At 31.9% G+C, this 17,469-nt stretch overlaps 4 protein-coding genes across 5 annotated transcripts; 3 read left to right on the forward strand and 1 right to left on the reverse strand.

The window, feature by feature from the left end:
- The first annotated feature begins 461 nt into the window (after positions 1–461).
- LOC114183142 (Single hybrid motif superfamily protein) lies at positions 462–6,126 on the forward strand. Its single transcript, XM_028070049.2, has 9 exons — positions 462–707; positions 2,305–2,490; positions 3,920–3,999; positions 4,653–4,712; positions 4,866–5,117; positions 5,186–5,248; positions 5,532–5,600; positions 5,730–5,775; positions 5,852–6,126. The coding sequence occupies exons 1-9, from the start codon at positions 698–700 to the stop codon at positions 5,920–5,922; spliced, it is 837 nt and encodes a 278-aa protein (XP_027925850.1). The 5' UTR covers positions 462–697; the 3' UTR covers positions 5,923–6,126.
- Positions 6,127–7,713: 1,587 nt separating this feature from the next.
- On the forward strand, positions 7,714–10,140 carry LOC114185879 (uncharacterized). Its single transcript, XM_028073819.2, has 2 exons — positions 7,714–8,145; positions 9,389–10,140. Exons 1-2 carry the CDS (start codon positions 7,794–7,796, stop codon positions 9,661–9,663), a joined length of 627 nt encoding a protein of 208 aa, XP_027929620.1. The 5' UTR covers positions 7,714–7,793; the 3' UTR covers positions 9,664–10,140.
- A 678-nt stretch (positions 10,141–10,818) lies between these two features.
- On the reverse strand, positions 10,819–14,206 carry LOC114183341 (aspartate-glutamate racemase family). Of its 2 annotated transcripts, XM_028070339.2 has the most exons (3): positions 14,093–14,206; positions 12,620–13,533; positions 10,819–11,254 (listed from the first exon to the last, which is right to left on the reverse strand). In XM_028070339.2, the coding sequence occupies exons 2-3, from the start codon at positions 13,322–13,324 to the stop codon at positions 10,973–10,975; spliced, it is 987 nt and encodes a 328-aa protein (XP_027926140.1). In that variant the 5' UTR covers positions 13,325–13,533; positions 14,093–14,206; the 3' UTR covers positions 10,819–10,972. The 2 variants fall into 2 exon arrangements, with proteins under 2 accessions (XP_027926140.1, XP_027926137.1); XM_028070336.2 differs by lacking the exon at positions 14,093–14,206 and having other exon boundaries at positions 12,620–13,950.
- Positions 14,207–15,563: 1,357 nt separating this feature from the next.
- On the forward strand, positions 15,564–16,895 carry LOC146886563 (embryo-specific protein ATS3B-like). Its single transcript, XM_085673147.1, has 3 exons — positions 15,564–15,704; positions 16,265–16,372; positions 16,662–16,895. Exons 1-3 carry the CDS (start codon positions 15,579–15,581, stop codon positions 16,893–16,895), a joined length of 468 nt encoding a protein of 155 aa, XP_085529273.1. The 5' UTR covers positions 15,564–15,578.
- Positions 16,896–17,469: the final 574 nt, after the last annotated feature.

Raw genomic sequence — 17,469 nt, forward strand, 5'->3', positions numbered from 1 at the left:
ATAATAATCAATTAATAAATAATAAATGAATCAATATCACATTAAAAGTGGAGATACGTTAGTTAATAACGGATCAAGTTTTGAATTTTTTCTTAAAATATATATTCAATAAAAAAATTTCCCAAATAAACTAATTTTTATTTTAATTTTTAAATTAAACCTATTTATCATTCACGTGTTAAACACTAACATTCGATTTTCTTTTCTTCCTTTTTTTCCTAATTTTCAAAAATATTGAAAAAATCAGACTAAAACTCAGTCTTAAGCTGGAAAATCAGGCCAGAAATTCACTCCACACCAGCCAAATAATAAATTTAGAGTTCTCAACTTAAATAATAAATTGATCTAGCATGATATTTACATTGGTTTATTTGAGTAAAAATAAAAAAAAATAATTAGGTTTATTTTGGAGGAGAAAAGAAAATCCAAGTTTTGGAGTGAAGATTAAGAATAGAAACGGAAATAGAAATAGCAATCCTAAAAAAATCCAGCTGTAACCGTCAATCCTCATTCATTCCATGTTGGTATTGGTTTTGTTCATGTTGCTGTCTCTCTTCTCTTCTCATTCTTTTGTAGTCTCATTTTCTTTCACTCTCTCAACTTTCAAGTGACACCACAATTTTCTCTTTTCTTTTTCACTCTCTTCATTTCCCAACCCTTTACCCTTTTCCCCGACACTTTCTGCTCCACGCTTCCTATGGCTTCATGTGAGTTTTTCTTTCTCTCTATTTTATATCCATTCGATTACAGATTACAATTACTACTTCAAAGAGGGGCCTTTTCGATAATTTATGTTTTTTCATGTGATTTGTTCTGCAATATCGTGAGTGGGGTTGGGAAATGAAAGTGGAATGTGATTTTATATTTGAGATGTAGTTTTCGGTGACATGGTCGATGCTGGTTTAGTGCTGTTTTATTTGCTTTGTACTGAGTACTGACAATCTGCTGTATTTTTAATCTGATGGGTCAAGCGTATGGTAATCTACTTTGCTCGTCCCACCAACGCTATGGGTACCGGATTGTTCATAAATTCGTAATTGCTGCAGCCTTCACTACGATGTCTTTTCAATTATTTTGTACAATGTATTGATTTTTTGAACCAAATATTGTACTTGTCTCTGAAACTCTGTTTGTGGGTTCTTGTGTTTTGAGTTTGTTAGGTTCATGTCCATTGTAAGATATATTACCTCCGTTTTCAATATAGGCCAAGAAAAACTAATTCACATCAATTAAGAAATGATGTTAGTAGTATTTAATTGTTCTAGTTTCATTTACGAAAGTGATATTTTTCGTAATCTTAACTTTTTAAATCTTGATATCAAGAATAGAAGAGTTATTATTCTCAATTAAATGAAGGCATCTTAGAAATAGTCTCATTAAACGAGGTAAAATTAGTTGAGATTTGCTTATATTCGAGGCCAGCACTCGTTAGGTTTGCTTATGTTTGAGACCGAGAGGGTATTTGAAAAACAGTTGGATTAAGTTAGCCCTGACAACAAAACTCTGTTTTTTTAGTATCCTTGGAATAGGAAAAAGGTGCCTTGATTTGTACAGTTTATACAGTGTATGAGGGCAGTGAAACTGCTTGGCGTTTTAATTTCATGACTGAACCTTAGATATTTTCCTGAGCTGGTGACATTACAATAGTCCGACACTTCTTTGTACAGATTGGGGCAGCTATTTCATCTTGTCCTTTAATTTGTGAGCCTACTGGTTTACTGTTGTTCCTTCAAGTGAGGATTATGTATGGGCTTGCTGTTCTAAGCCTCAAAGATGGGCTACTAGTTGAGTAGATTAACATAACTATGAATGATTTCTGAGAAACAAGCATAGGTCACAATGAGTGTGAATGAAAAGAATACATGTCTCCCCCTCTAGCATTTTTTGTGTGTAAAATATAATCATGATTGAGTCTTGAAAATTGTACTTTTTCAGCCGAAGATCATTTCTATTGTGCTCTGTTATTTGTAATCTTTGCCGAAGTTCCATTATATAGTGTAGGAATCTATTAGAAATTTCTATTATTTTGTTTCTTCTTTAGTATTTTTTCTCTTTGATTTCATCAATGTACTTTTTCTTGTGATTTTTTTTTTTTGTTTTTTCTACTAACCAAAGCATCACTTAAGTGTGCATTTGACAAAATATTTAACATTTCAAAGAAACTTTTTCTTTATTCTTCAATCATTTTCTGTTGTCTTGATATATTGGATACTTAGTATGCAAGAGTTTGGTGTTTCTTTCAAGACTACTAAATGGTTATGTACCCCGGAAAGAGTGGTTATCATGTCATAAATTCTATCACAGGTAGCTTAGGTAGCCCAAATATTAAAGTATTGAACTTGCACTTTAGTGGAAAAAATGTTGGACTTTCAAAACACGTTGGTACGAGAAGCTGGAGAAGGCAGTCATTGCAGTACACTGGTTTGGTTACGTCACGACAGGCAGATAGGCTTTTAGCATCATCCAATGACCCAGCGTCAGAGATCAAGGGTAATTTCTTCTATTCTTTTATTTTTTACATATTTTTTGTCATATAGGTTATATAAAAACCGTCATTAGTTTATTTCTCAATTTCAAATCCTATTAAATTTCTTACCATCAATGATTTCTAGTGGATCCAATGCATTATCTCTGTCCAATTTAGGTTTCTGGTAGTAATCTGGTGTGAGTTTTGGCATGCATATTCATGTCATACTATGTGTGCATGATATAACACACATTCAGATCTTGTTATTTCTGTTTTGACAAAGAATCATTCATGTGTTTTAACCTAGACGCTTAAGCTTTTAGTTAGTTGTTTGAAGACATGGTATTAGAACCTATGTTGCAAGTGGTTTAGAGTTCAATCTTAGCTGCTCCTCCAGTTCTTCTAAAAAAAGTTTAATGTTAGCACACTATGAGTCTTTGCACTGACCGGTGTTCAAAGGGCACAGGACTCTTGGGTGGGAGGATGTGATGGATATAAATCCATTCTTGTACTTCCATCTAAAGCTTAAGCTTTTGGAATAATTGGTTGATGACAACTTCATTATATGGAAAAACCTTATATTAAAATAGATTGCATAACAAATAAGTTTTTATTAATTTATTTTTTATTTGAGGAAAGAAGTAATTAAACCATATTCAATATGTTTGTATAAATTCAAACATTATATTATTGGAATTGAAACTATAAATCATACTTAATTACTTATATACTTGACAATTTAAAATATTTTGCGTTGAATAGAGTTCTATTTTAGTCCTCAAAGATGTTTGTGACATCCGTTTATCCTCCAAAGAAAGCTGATATCATTTTATTTTCTTGATCAAAGTGAAAGCAATTTGACCTTCCACAAGAGTTTATATCAATTTAGTGCCTCCGCCATTGAAACTAATGTTGATTAAGTCCTTCACTCTTGTGATGAACAAACAGAAGGCGATTTTGATGTCACTTTTCGCAGTTTATAGACTATATTAGCATCAACTTTGCTTGGAAGTCAAATTGATTTCACCTTTACCTTTGGCGTACGAAATAATGATAGGAACTTAGGTATTATGGGGTGTCCAAGTTCTACATTGAGTAGTTTAGAATACTCGGTGGAGTGTTTGAGTATTTGGTTCTCCCCCTCTTAAATAGTTAGCTTTTGGGTGAGTTCCCCAACTGCTTGGGTACGTACTTATCATATAAATACAAGGAATATGGACACTATGCAGGAACTTGTACTGTTCTTTGTTGTAAAGTTTTCATAACTGTATCTTTTATAGGATTTTTTTAATGTTACGATTGTACATTTTGTAATCTGATTCACATTTCTGACTTATTGTGTAAAAGCTGTAAAGCTATTGATTTGAAGTTTCTCACTATGGCAAATACTATTAACTTGATATTTGTACCATTGTCTGGCTTCTATAACATACTTAAATGATTACATCACAGTTATTAAAAGGTCGGAAGAAGGTTCTGAAGAGATTAAATCTTCAGATTTGACAAGTCCGCTTATTCCCAATTTTAACGAGGTTAGTACTTGGAAGATCCCATTGTTTATTCATCTATTTCTTTTTTCATTTTTCAGGGCGAATAATCTATAAAACAGATCCAAATTCATGATGACTTTATTGTGCTGCTTTCATCTATTACCTTCTTTGTTTGTTAGTCAATATTTGAGTAAGCTGTTCCATATTTATAAAACCATTTTATGTAGATAAACCATTATGTGCTCTGGTATATTGTATAGCATATGTTACCAGTATATTTTAGTCTAATATTGGCCAGTGCTTAGCTTGAAATGTGGCTCTACATTAGCTCTGGAGCTTAAGCTCTTTCTGATTAAACTGACAAAGCACAAGCCAAAATAAAAGTACAGTTTGTGTCCAAGCTTATGAACCTATCAGATGTTTAGCATCCTAGCTCCCGAGGCTTGACCTACATCCCCAGCTTTCATTTATTACAGAAATTTGTGTGGATACTTCTGTGATTTTCTTTACTTGGAAGTGTTAAATAATCATTTTAATCTTAGTTCTGAAGTTTTCCCAGCTATAAAAACTTGCCTTTTATGACACTTGAAAAGAGATTGTCACATTGTAATGCACAAGTCTGTTTTCTACATTTATTATTCATGAATGGAAAATTTGAAGTCGTGTATCTCTATATGTATGGACATTCTTTGCAGGTGGAATTCCTAGTCACTAAATTATGTGACTCAAGTTCAATTGGGGAGTTAGAATTAAAAGTAAGTACAATGAAGTTGAATTTAGATGTCTTCATTAGCACAATATTATTCGAATTCTCTCTCATAATGGCATTAGATATATTATCTTTGACTTGCTTCTTATTGTTGTTTCTTCTCTTCATTGTCATCTGCCCAAATTCCAAATGGTATCAGCTTGCTGGGTTTCACCTGCATATAGTGAGGGATTTGACTCAAAAACATAAAACTCTACCTCCTCCTATTCCTGCTTCTGTAAGTGCAAATAATGTCATAGAAACCCCTAAAACAAATGGATCAGTTTCTACAACTTCATTGGCCATCTCAAAGCCTGTAAACCCGGTCGACCCAATATCTTCTCCAGGATCTATCCAGAAATTCCTTGACAGAGCTGCTGATGAAGGCTTGGTAATAATTCCGTCTCCAAAGGTAAGAATCTGAAACTTGTACTTCACATTTTACAAACCTTACATAATGTTCTCTAAAACCGTAAGCAGGTGGGTTTCTTTAGAAGATCACGAACAATAAAAGGGAAGCGTTCTCCACCATCTTGTAAAGAGGTACAGTTGTTGATGGCTTTTCTCTTTTCCTTTTTATTGGGGAAATCTTGTTATCCACCATGTGAGGCTACACAGAAACATACAACTTGTAAAATTTATTTTTTGATGATTTTCCTATCTCTATCTGTATTGAGTGTTGACATTTAAACATATGATCACAACACAATTGCAATATTTTGAAAACAAGGCTAGCAGTTTCCTGGTAGGGCAACATCACAAAAATAGGTTTATTATTATTTTGTTTTGGCGTGGTGTTCTCATGAAGTAGTGTGCCAATTGACAGAAACAAAGGGTTGAGGAGGGGCAAGTGATTTGTTACATTGAACAACTGGGTGGTCAGGTGCCAATTGAGGTTTGTGTCTTGACTCTCTTCCAAGTCATTGTGTGACTCTCATGTTTATGATTTTTTTTATGTTTAGAAAGGGCAAATGACTGTAATATGATGAGTACTTACCATTGCCATGACTCTCAATGTTTGCAGTCTGATGTGTCCGGAGAGGTCATCAAGATACTGCGGAAGGATGGAGGTTAGTTTTTGGTTTTCCCAATCAATTTAATTTAATTTCTGTGTGGTGTGTGACTCTTATTTTTGTTTTTTCACAGATCCTGTTGGATATGGTGACGCTCTTGTTGCAATATTACCATCATTTCCAGGAATAAAGAAGCTTCAATAGGTTGAAATTTTGAAAAGAGACATTCTTGCCAACTATGCTGTAATTTACCAATGGGAATGCTTCATTACTGTTTTACTTCCTGTGGTCCATAGCTTGTTTATTTTTACTATTAGTTTTCCATAGCAAAGACAAAGGTAAACTAAAACAACTTTGTTTTCTCATACTTTTCTGTTTCTGTTAGTGGATTTGTCACCCTTTAGCTCACGCTCTTGGCATTTGGGTTTGTTCTTTAAAAGTTATTGAGGCCATCGAATTGGGTAAGGAAAAACCATTTCCAGGAAAACACCTTAGCAATCTGACCCATGTTGATCCATTGAAATTTTAAAGATTATGACAAAATTCATAGATTTATCTAAAATTGTATTCAAATATGGAGACTTTTCGTATTCAAATTTATGAAACTTGAATCTTGATGTATTTGTATCTAAATTTTTTTAAAATATTTGAAACAGCTAATGATTGTAAAATTTGAAAGTACAAGTCAGTACAAAAAAAAGATTGGATAAAAAGAAAAGTCAAATCAATTTGATTTTTCAATCTCTTCAAACCAGTTGGGTTTAATTTTAATAACCAAATTTCTCATACTTTCCTGTTTCTGTTGGTATATCTGTCATAACAATTATAAGTTTTTATGCATTACCATATTCTCGGTCTTGAGTTAGAATAATAAGGGTTCTAATTTGCAATTTTGTGCCATATTATATTAGTTCTTATAATTAATTCAATACAAAAATCCAATAAAATATTTTTTGTAAGAGAACAATTATCAAGTATTGCATGTGAAGTTAATAAAGGGTTGGTGAGATGATTTGATGGATACATATTTATACACTTTATTAAAAATTAATAAATATTTTGAAATTCATCTTAAAATCAACTCATCAAAATGTATACAATTTTTTTTAAAAAAAAAAACTATCTGTAAGCTATAAAAGTTTTATTTGAATACTGTGGCTTATTCTGCTGTTTTCTTTAATAATTCATGATAGTCCTAATCAAATACATGATTTGTTTATATCATTTTAAAGTATTAATTGAATAGATAACTTTTTTAATTCTTCAAAATTACAATTCAATGCACACCCATGAGAATGATAACATATCTAGAGTGTGACTTAAGCAGCGTAATATTCATTTATTAAATAGTAAGTTCCAAGTTCCAACTTTTTAAAAGAATTTATTTAAATAATAACGTTAGATTGAACAGTTTTGAAATTTAATAAATTGAGATTATATTTTTTGCAATTAAAAATCTAGAAAAAGTTTACATCTAAATTTAGGTTTACTAATTCATTCAGAGGCTTTTTTATCAACAAAAAATAATTAAATAAATAATACAGAACACTTGTAACTTATTTAAAAGATTTTGATATAACTTAAGCTTTCAATTTACGAATTCATTTACTTATTTATTTTCCTTCAATTAGGTTAGGATTTAAAGTATTCAAACTGATCATAGGTTTTAGAAAAGGGAAAAAGGTTAATTAAGTAAATTTAGAAAAAGGGAAATGTCTAAATCAATTGAGGGAGTGTAAATAACAAAATGTTTATTTTTATTTCGCATACAAAACTGAAAATGAAGTCCAAAGCCCATAACATGGGTGGTGGTGAGACTGTTTTCCTAATTTTTTTGTCAATATCTCATTTGGGCTCGAATTACGTGTTAGAAATTTGAGTGTCAAAACTGGTCAATATAAATACATGCATATATTTATATATATATATATATATATATATATATATATATATATATATATATATAAAGCAAAATCAACTATTGGTATTCACTCCTTTTGTTTCATTCATTAGTGCGAGAGTTTGACCGTTTTAGATGATTGGATGAAGAGCGGTGCATTTGGCGTGAAGTGAAGATGGAGACACAGGGAGCACAGACACACCATTTCAGAAACTCAACAGAATCGGAAAACAATTACAGTAACAATAATCATCACAACAATGTTAACTATAATCGTAACTTGATGGTGAAGACTGAGTTGTGCAGGAGATTCAGGAGAGGCGTGTGCGGTCACGGAAGCAAATGCGATTTCGCGCACAGCGTTGCAGAGCTCCGACGCCAACCCAAACTATGCAGATTGTTCCTTCAAAACAAACACTGTCCCTACGGACGCACCTGTCGCTACCTGCATTCAGCCACACCAACGCCGCCACCGCTACCACCACAACCATCAACTTTTCAAATTCCAAATCTAAAATCTCAGTCAGGTTTTCTTCTCTTAATTCTATCATCACATAACGTAGATAGATCTATTCATTGTTTATCACGCGTTGCGATTCCATGGCGACGTTTACGATTCCACCATTAATAATGCAGGTTTCATATGTACTAGATCTTCTTCTTACCATCCTCAAAATCATATTTCCAGTACTCTACCTCTCTGCTAGTAGTATTCTTTTTTAAGTAGTTAATTTATTATTTGATTGAATAATGTAATTATGATACCGATACATATACATATTCTCTCGTCATGATACATGCGTAATTGAAATTTATTTTATTAATCTTTTACTTTGAAATAAAAATTTCTATCATTTGAAAATGTGTTGACCCTACGGGACGTGATGGAATCTAATTATGTAGTATTTTTTTTTTCTGCTGAGTATCAGATTGGTTCAATTCGTGACGAGATGTTATTTAAAGTAAACATAATAACATACACAATTTAGTTTGATTAGGTTTTGATGTTATATCAAACATAAATCCAACTAAGTTGTTTTTGACTTGAGTTACATTAAAAAAATGGTTTATCATGTTAACATTGTTGTTAATTTCGTACTACAGGAAATATATTGATTATTGAAGAACTTTTGCAAATGACATTTACATGATCCCAAATAGTAAAAGTGAAATTCCTCATTTATACGTGATAATAATTGTAATAGAAATCTTTTAGGAAAAAAAAAATGCAATATAGAAAGTGTTTAAATTCATTGTTGTTACCTTGAATAGGACCTCCCACGAGGAGGACACATGGAATAAAAAAAAATCATATTCTATGGACAACATCAATTCATTGTTCAATATAACCAAAATGTTCATCATACATGAAATCCCACACTATCATTACTGAAACTTTAAAATATTAGTACTTATTGTTACATATTAATATAAGTATATTTGAATCAATTTGATGATAATCGGTTTAATTTAATTTTGAACACCGCTAGTCCTTAGTCAATCCATTGAATAGAGCTGAAATAAGTTTTGCTCGCGAAGCCAGCAAATTTCGTCAGGTATGAGTGGATCTGTGGGAAGAAAAATAATTTGGTCGAACGAAAAACAAATTCTGTTTTGAAAGAATTGAGACAGATACATTTGTTTTTTTGTCATTTTGATGAACAAAACTGATGATGGGTTTGATTTGACGCTATATTCTACAATATTTGCATGGCATTGTGATTCAATAGAACATGTTAATAAATTTTGACCCCTGTTTTTGTGATGCAGAAGTAGGACAATTTGATCGCTCCTCTTCTGCAGAATACAAGAGAATGAGAACTTCTGCAGCTGCTCTAAGTGATAGGTACCCTTCTTATGCAGAAAGTAGGACAATGCAAACTGATGATACTGATATTGCTACTGCAGATGCCTCAACTAGCACTGGGGTAGCTAGCCCTTCCCATAAGAATCAACCATATGCTGTGAAGTTCGTATTCAAGAAAAACGAACTAAAAAAGATCAATCGCATTTATGCTGATTGGATTTCAGATTTACCCCGCTGAGAAACTGGCTGGACAAGTAGATCACTATATAAAAAACTAAGCAATTTTTATCAATGGGTTAAAACTAAGGAACCAGTCCCATCGAGTCTGATTTTGAGGAATATTGTTGGGTTTAAATTTTTTGCCTCTTTTTTTTTTGCAGAGTATTGCATCAGGTATTAGAATATATAGAACTTTTGAACCTACCAAATTTATGATACTGTTGTAGAACATTTATGTCGATGGCCCTTGTTTACCTTGGAGTAACGAAAAAAATATTAGCCAAAAAAATAGGAGAAGATTTCAAAGAAATTGAAATCGTAAGCAGTGCATATTCATTTTTGCACTGTTGGACCATTACCCAGCTTATAAAATATTCAAAAGACGTTGATACAGTGTGTTCCTCAGCGAAGACTTTTTCAGCATTACAACTAGTAATTTAGAGAAGACATTTTTTCTTTTTAAAAATTTCTCAATGACATTATTTTTTTTTCTTCATTTCCATCTGATCTTTAGTTAATTTTCACTCATATATTTAAAGTAAAAATTAGTAAAATAGAAAACTTTATGATTATTTGTTATTCTAGTATTTTAATTTTCATGATATTCAACTAGTAATAAAGTATCAATTTCGAAAATTTTAGTTTTCATAAAAATGAGTTAAGAATGTTGTTGAAACATGAATAACGTAATTTCAAAATTTCTACACTTTCACTATTTTTTTATACTTCATTCCGTCGCACAAGGTGATGTCTATCAAGTAATATTAAGAATTATGAATAGTATCATTTTCTTTCTAACTCTACGTCTAGCCATAGGCATCACCAGTAACGATCTATTTGAGTGAAAACAAAACTCTTCTTCTATTCATTCATTAAAAACAAAAAACAAAAAAACAAGAGGAGCTTTTACAGGTTTTATATTACTAGGCTTAATAACTTGTATTGTCATAGTTTTGGTTAAACACGTGTCTATGTTGGGTCTTTTACTTTCTGGCTTTGTTACCAAATTATAGATAAGATAGAAAAACACACACACACACACACATAACAGTTTAACAATACCTGAGTTGTTGTAAAACCCATAGTATTAATGTTTGTCTCCTCCTTTTGAACAAAATTAATAAGAAAAAAAAAAGTTTTGAAAGCTCAAATAACACTGATCTGCACATGAATATAAAGCAATACATGCTCTGAAAATCCACATAAATCTTCAGCATGATTACAGTATTATTGAGTACAAGAGTTTGCATTAATGAAATGAACGATATCAATGAAATCAGAAGAATATTGATACACAATGAAATACAGTAGTTGCTTTCCTTTGTTATTCATAAATTATGCTCAGAGGATTTTACCCATTTCATAGTTGACCTGGCTAATGCGTCCATTGGGTCAACACATTTTCTGAGAAGAGGATCATCTGGGGGCAAGAGGTCCCGCATATCATCAGAAGCAAGAATAACAGAATTTGCTGCTCTCACCAAAAGAACTTGAAGTGCAATTCTCAATAGATTGCATGCCCCTTCCATGTCCTTTCTGTTCAAAGCTTCAATTGCAGGTATCACTGTATGCTCCATTGTTGCTCTATCAGGCAGTACAACCTCAAAACCCTGAATATAAGAAAATGAAGTTAACAAATATACAAATCTCTATGGCTTGTCAAGTGTCATCCCAATTCAACATTTGCAGAAAGAGTGAAAAAAACAACTAGTAGTGCATTATATGTAAGTACATTCTTGACAATCAACTCCTTGTTCATAAATAGGAAAATGAAAAAAATTCCAAAAACCAACAAAAAGTTGCAATTGGTAACCCTGCTGTGCACTGAAATAATAGTCTAGTAGAGCTGCAGCAGAATAAAGACGTAGCCAGGTAGAATTCTTTCAATGTTCATAATATCAATCATGAGATCTAACTATACTTTGCATGCACACACAGATTATTCTTCATATATGTTGCTAAACCAGAAGAGAGCTACAAATATATGAAAATGTGCATATGTACATGTATGAAGTATATGTTGTATTGTAATAAAGCAAAAGCTTCTGACAGTACATAATCTGCATTAGAAAGAAAACATTAAGATCTTGTACTCTATTACAAAGGAAATATGGGATAAGAATTCCCCCTTCTTAGGTTTTTGTCTTCCAACTGACATAATATCAAACCAATACTAAACCACTGATTCATTTTTAATGATCTAGAAGTAGGTTTTGACACAGGAAATAGATAATGGGTTGACTAAGAAAACTGGGTCTAAAAGATGTAGAAATTTAATGATCGAGAAGAAACACTGTCATGTCACAGTGCTTGAAATTAAGAAACAAGTAAACAATACAAAACAAACTATCTACTCATTGCAAACACAGTCCTATTGAACAGAAACAAAGCTGCAAGCAATGTTCATAGATATATGGCTTGACAAAGAAAAAGAAAAGGACATGGATATGAAATTGAGAGGTCAGGAAGTGCTAAAACATTAAATCAGGCATCTCACATTTCACAAAGTGAAATGCCCCTAATAGAAACTGGCTCAGACTATTGAAAGAAAGCTCCTAACTCCCAATTCCAAAAGGCCTGTAATCTGTCACATTTTCCATTATAAATGGTAACTGCTAGGTTCCTATAATCTGTTTCAAGTAACAATGAATGTCTTCGGCCTTCACATGTTACATTATAGTTATGAAATTTTATATGCTGAAATCTGTAGAAGCTCCATCAAAACTTCTGCAGTTGTTCAATACTCATAAACTCACAGGAAGAAAACAACAAATTTAGAAAGAATTTGTTCCAGGTCTGAATCATATAGTGCGTGCTGAAAGTTAGTTATACTATGAAAAGCAACACTGTAATGGACATTCCTGAGAGCAACTACATTGACCTGATTTATTAATTTCTCTAAGCCTAATGTGCAGTAATAAGATTTGCTTGATAGTTAAGATATCAGGTTATTGAAAACAGCAAAGGGAAATTACTTCATTTTGAAGCTTCTCTTTATAAAAACCTGCTGCCAGAGTTGCATTTGTTGCTAGTACTCCAATCCGCAAAGGACTACCAGCTTCAAGAGGCTTTAGCTTAGCTTCCTTGAGCTCCTTGGCAACACACTCGGCCATGTGAAGAACAGGAACAGAACATCCCTCACACACTTGTTCATACCAAGAATGTGACACATTACAAGGAATGACTATGCAACTGGCCCCAGAATTCTCAAGAAAAACCCTCTTGTTTCTGAGACTCTCCACAATCGGAGAAGAATCCAGCTTCAAATTTTCCGCTCTACTTGTGCTAGAAACAAAATAACTCCTTTCGAAGGACAGAAGCTCCTTACTAAAGAGAGGATCAGAACACAGAACAAAAGGAATAGAATTTCCTCCATCTTCTGAACTCAACTCCACAAGTTTTCTCAAAAATTTGAGAGTGGCATCCACAGACACCCCTCCAATTATACCCACAGTACTTCCCTGAGTGGCGAAAGGAACACCCTTTCCTGAAGCAAGGTTTGTGGCATGAATCTTCTCAGAAAATTTCCCACTTTCATCTGCATTCAAAATAACTGAAGAGGGGGGTGTGGCTTGAACATGGCACCACCTTGTCCTGCAAAAGTATCTGCGAGTAGGAGCAGTTACACAACCTAGTAATAATGTTTGGAACGGATAACTCAAAGACATCACATCCAACATCTCCAATGTCCACGAAATTTGAGAGTTGTTGTGTGTGTGAAATCTACAACCCCATTTGAGTTGCAGAGTAAGAACCTCGTTGAAGAAGAAGCATGTTGTAGAAAAGCCCTTGTGCAGACATGTGGCTTCACAATTTGACACCAACCTTTCTCAATTCTCACCTCACAGTAAAACCCACCACACCATGCTCCTCTTTCTCCACCCTCGCACTGTTAGCACATCACCAAACCACAATTCTTCACTAACACTTTCCGTTTACTCTTTTTTATTCAGAAAAAAACAGAGAGACTAATGTGTTATCCATCACTTACATCTATAATTTTGTTGAAAAAATCTAAGATATCATGTAACTGAATTCAACTAAGAAAATATTGTGCACAAGACCATTTTGGTATATTGATTTAAAATTTGATACACGTGACTTAACATAGATTTGAAAATAATATTAACAAGAGAATAAGTTTAGAGATTAAAATTTTCAGAAGGTTTTAGTTTTCAAGAGCCATGTGAAAGCGCTTAAAATACCCTAAAGAATAAAACGGAAAACAACCCAGTCGGTGTATACAAAATTTCAGTAGGTTTTCTTTGTTAAATTTTTTGAGTGAAGCTCCCAAATTAATTAAATTTCATATACAATTTTCCAGTAGTTACTATAAAAATAATCTTCACTGTATACACCTTTTTTATTTTAAGTTACGACGGGAGAATGAAAATTTAAGGAAGGAAAAATTTGTGATATATATGAAAAAACTAGAAAAAAAAAATTACCATATAGGAAAATTCCATGTGCGATTTGATGAGAAAGCGATAAGAATTGTTGTGAAATGAAGGAGAAGAGACAAGGAATGGGAATGGGAAGCATCGAAGGATGTTCTCGCCATGTGCAGTATTACTGTCACGTTTCGCATTGGTTCTATCATTCTCTTCTGGGCCCCACGCTTATGTAAAAAATATAATGAAAATTATTCAAATCACAAACTTTCTTTATTAAGTTTCATCCAAGTAATAATAATTCATCCTGGGATTTTGATTTTTTTTTTCGAAAAGGGCCTCACTAACTACACTTCGGATGTCATGTTTTCGGGCTGGCCCATCCAATGTCCAACATAGTGGCCCAATTTGACTGTTTGAGCAAAACTTTTCCGAGACTCTCTTATAAAACTCACAGGACAGCTTATTCGTGCGTCTTCATAGTTTCAATATGTATTTCATAAATTTTTACACTTTGGAATGTATAATTTGAAAAAACTTTTTTATATCAAAATTATACATTCTAGAATATAAAATAAAAAACATAGTTTAATATAAATGTAAATAAAAAAACATAGTTTAATATACATTTAAATTTTGGATTGTAAAATTTGAAATATAATTCTTGTATTGGAAGTTATGTATTCTGAAATAAAATATATATATACTTTAAAATGTATATTCTAAAATAAAAAACGAAAAATACATTTTAAATGATGAAAATGTAAAATTTATATTTGTAACATTTTAAAATATATAAAGAAACTACGGAGGTGAAGAAAGAAAAAGACTCTTCCTTTTATCTCTACTTATTAAATAAATAAATAAATAAACACTACGTTCTAGCTAGCCGGCAAAAGAGAATGAATGATGTATTATAGTTTGTTTATGTTAATGCTAAAGAAGTCTATTAACAGTGAATGATTCAAAACTAACTTCTTAAGGTCACCAACTACTAATTTTTTAAATATTGTCTCACCAAATTTTCTAATAGATGAAATAATATTTCGAGCACTTATATGGTCAAATTTAAAAGTTCATTCAGAATTTCCTTTTCATATCATAAAGTGTGAATATTTATGGACAAGTATTCAAAATTCGTTTTCGACAACGTTAAGAAACAGAAAAATTAGATGGAACGATTAAAAAATGAGTCATGATCTTTGAGAAAAGCAAAGGTTTTACATTTCATGCGAAAAACTATACTGATGATTCAAGAATATTTTTAAGATCTGCATTTCATGCATTTTTTTTTATTAAAAACAATTATATAAGAAAATTTGTAATAACTTTACTAAAAATTGTGATGAAAAAGTTTGTAATTTTTATCAGAAAAATTGTGTCTATCATGACCAAAAGTGAGATACTCACCACACATTGACATGACATCCATTGTTAAAAAATAATAAACACCACTCACGTGTTGTTCATTTAATTGAAAAGAGCAACTAATTTCCTTCTACCTCCTAGCCCCCTCTTTCTCTTGAAAGCACAAAACAAAATAATGAATGTTCTTATTTGGACTATAATCCTCACATTTTGCATCATCGTTGCCTTCTCACATGCAACACCAAACGTTACTCAACGCCAAGCCATCAGATCTTCCAAGTTCAACCAGACCCAACACCAAGTAAGAAGAAACTTTTCGTTAATACAGTTTTTTTTTTTTTTACGAAAAATGTTAGTTGCTAGTATATATGATGCTTTGACACCATAAATGGTGTGTTCCATGTCTGACATTTATCGGACACTAACACTTGTACAATACTTGTAGGATACATTATGTCTAATTTGAAAGATATTTTTTTTATCTTTGACATGATTTTAATGATTAAAATAAGGAACATATCTTATACTATCACTTCTTTTCACATATTGGACATTAAATAGATAGATTAGATTCATTTTTATGTTAGTTGATAATGTGTTAGGTGATCGTTTCAAACTTAACATGCGTGTACACGTCATGTTCCGTGTCCTATATATTTTTAATTTAGTTAATATTTCGTGTTCATGTCATATCTATAACCATGTCTGTATCCGTACAACACATGGTCAGTAGGGAAATTGAACTTACACTTGCAAACCAATTTTATAATCCTATGACAATCCCTTTCAACATTTATCATTAAACCAACCTTACAGCTCGATACTCAAATTTGAACTGAGCATTTGAAGATATTGTTGCAGATGAACGAGGGTTGTAGTTACGTTGTTAACATATACACAAGTTGCAGTTCAAGTTTCTATGCGAGAGGCCAAATAAATCTTCTATTTGGCGACGCTGATGGCAATGAGGTCCTGCATTCAAAATCATATATATGTTTCTCTTTTCCTCTTAAGAACTTTTATGCTCTGATTTTCATATTCTGAACATGATAATATATTTTTAGTATAGAAAATGATTTTTTGACAACTTTTTCTTACAATTTTAGGTGACATCGTTTAAGTAGTTTTTTATTTTTTTATTTTTCCATTCTTAATATTTTAAAACCACTTAAAAGATGACTCCTCATGTTATAAGAAAAAATTATTAAAATTTAGTAATCAAAATATCATTGTCCAATTTTTGATTGATCTTGAATAGGTTCATGTTCCAGAAGTGCATGGTCCTTTTGATGATTGCACCACGAATACTTATGACATATATGGAGCATGTGCAAACCAAATCTGTCATCTGCACCTATATTGGATTGGAGATGAAGATTGGATTCTTGAGAAAGTGAGCATACATAGCAACTACTACGACCCTGTTACATTTTACTACCACACTTATATTTCTGAGGGTGCTTCCTATGATTTTGACTATTGTGATTATTAGTAGTGCTATTTCTCAAATGGACAACTTTTTTTTAGTTAGCTGGTTAAAAAAGTGTTAAGTATGTTGTTATAAGAACGAGGTTTGGACCTCTTTATTTTTTCCTTATGATAGATTGCAAAGTCATATTTTTTTTTCTTCTTTATTGTTGTCATTTAAGAAAATATATAATTTTGCAAATATTATTCACTTTTGTCATAATCTTCTATTTTTTTTAGTATTAATTTTCATATTTATTTATATTTTACCATATCGTGTTACAATTTACGCTCATTAAAATAGTTTGACGCACTATAGCATAACTTATAAGTAAGAATTAATTTGTTTTAGGTATTAGTGTAAATTCCGTCTTTTATGAAATAATTGAATATACCGAGATTGATTGTTATTTTATTAAATATACATATCTTTCTCTTTGTATTTTTTTATTTATAGATATATGTTTCTTTCTCTTTCATTTCAACAAGAACAAGTGTTCTATATTAACCACATCAATTTATATTAACAACAAAACTTCACAGGTAAAAAAACCAACAAGATAAGGAAAAGGATTAAACACCACCATCCAACAAACAAA

The sequence above is a fragment of the Vigna unguiculata genome, chromosome 5, assembly GCF_037176805.1.
Source record: "Vigna unguiculata cultivar grain cowpea cultivar isolate G323 ecotype 2 chromosome 5, ASM3717680v1, whole genome shotgun sequence".
NCBI classification, from domain to species: Eukaryota; Viridiplantae; Streptophyta; class Magnoliopsida; order Fabales; family Fabaceae; genus Vigna; species Vigna unguiculata.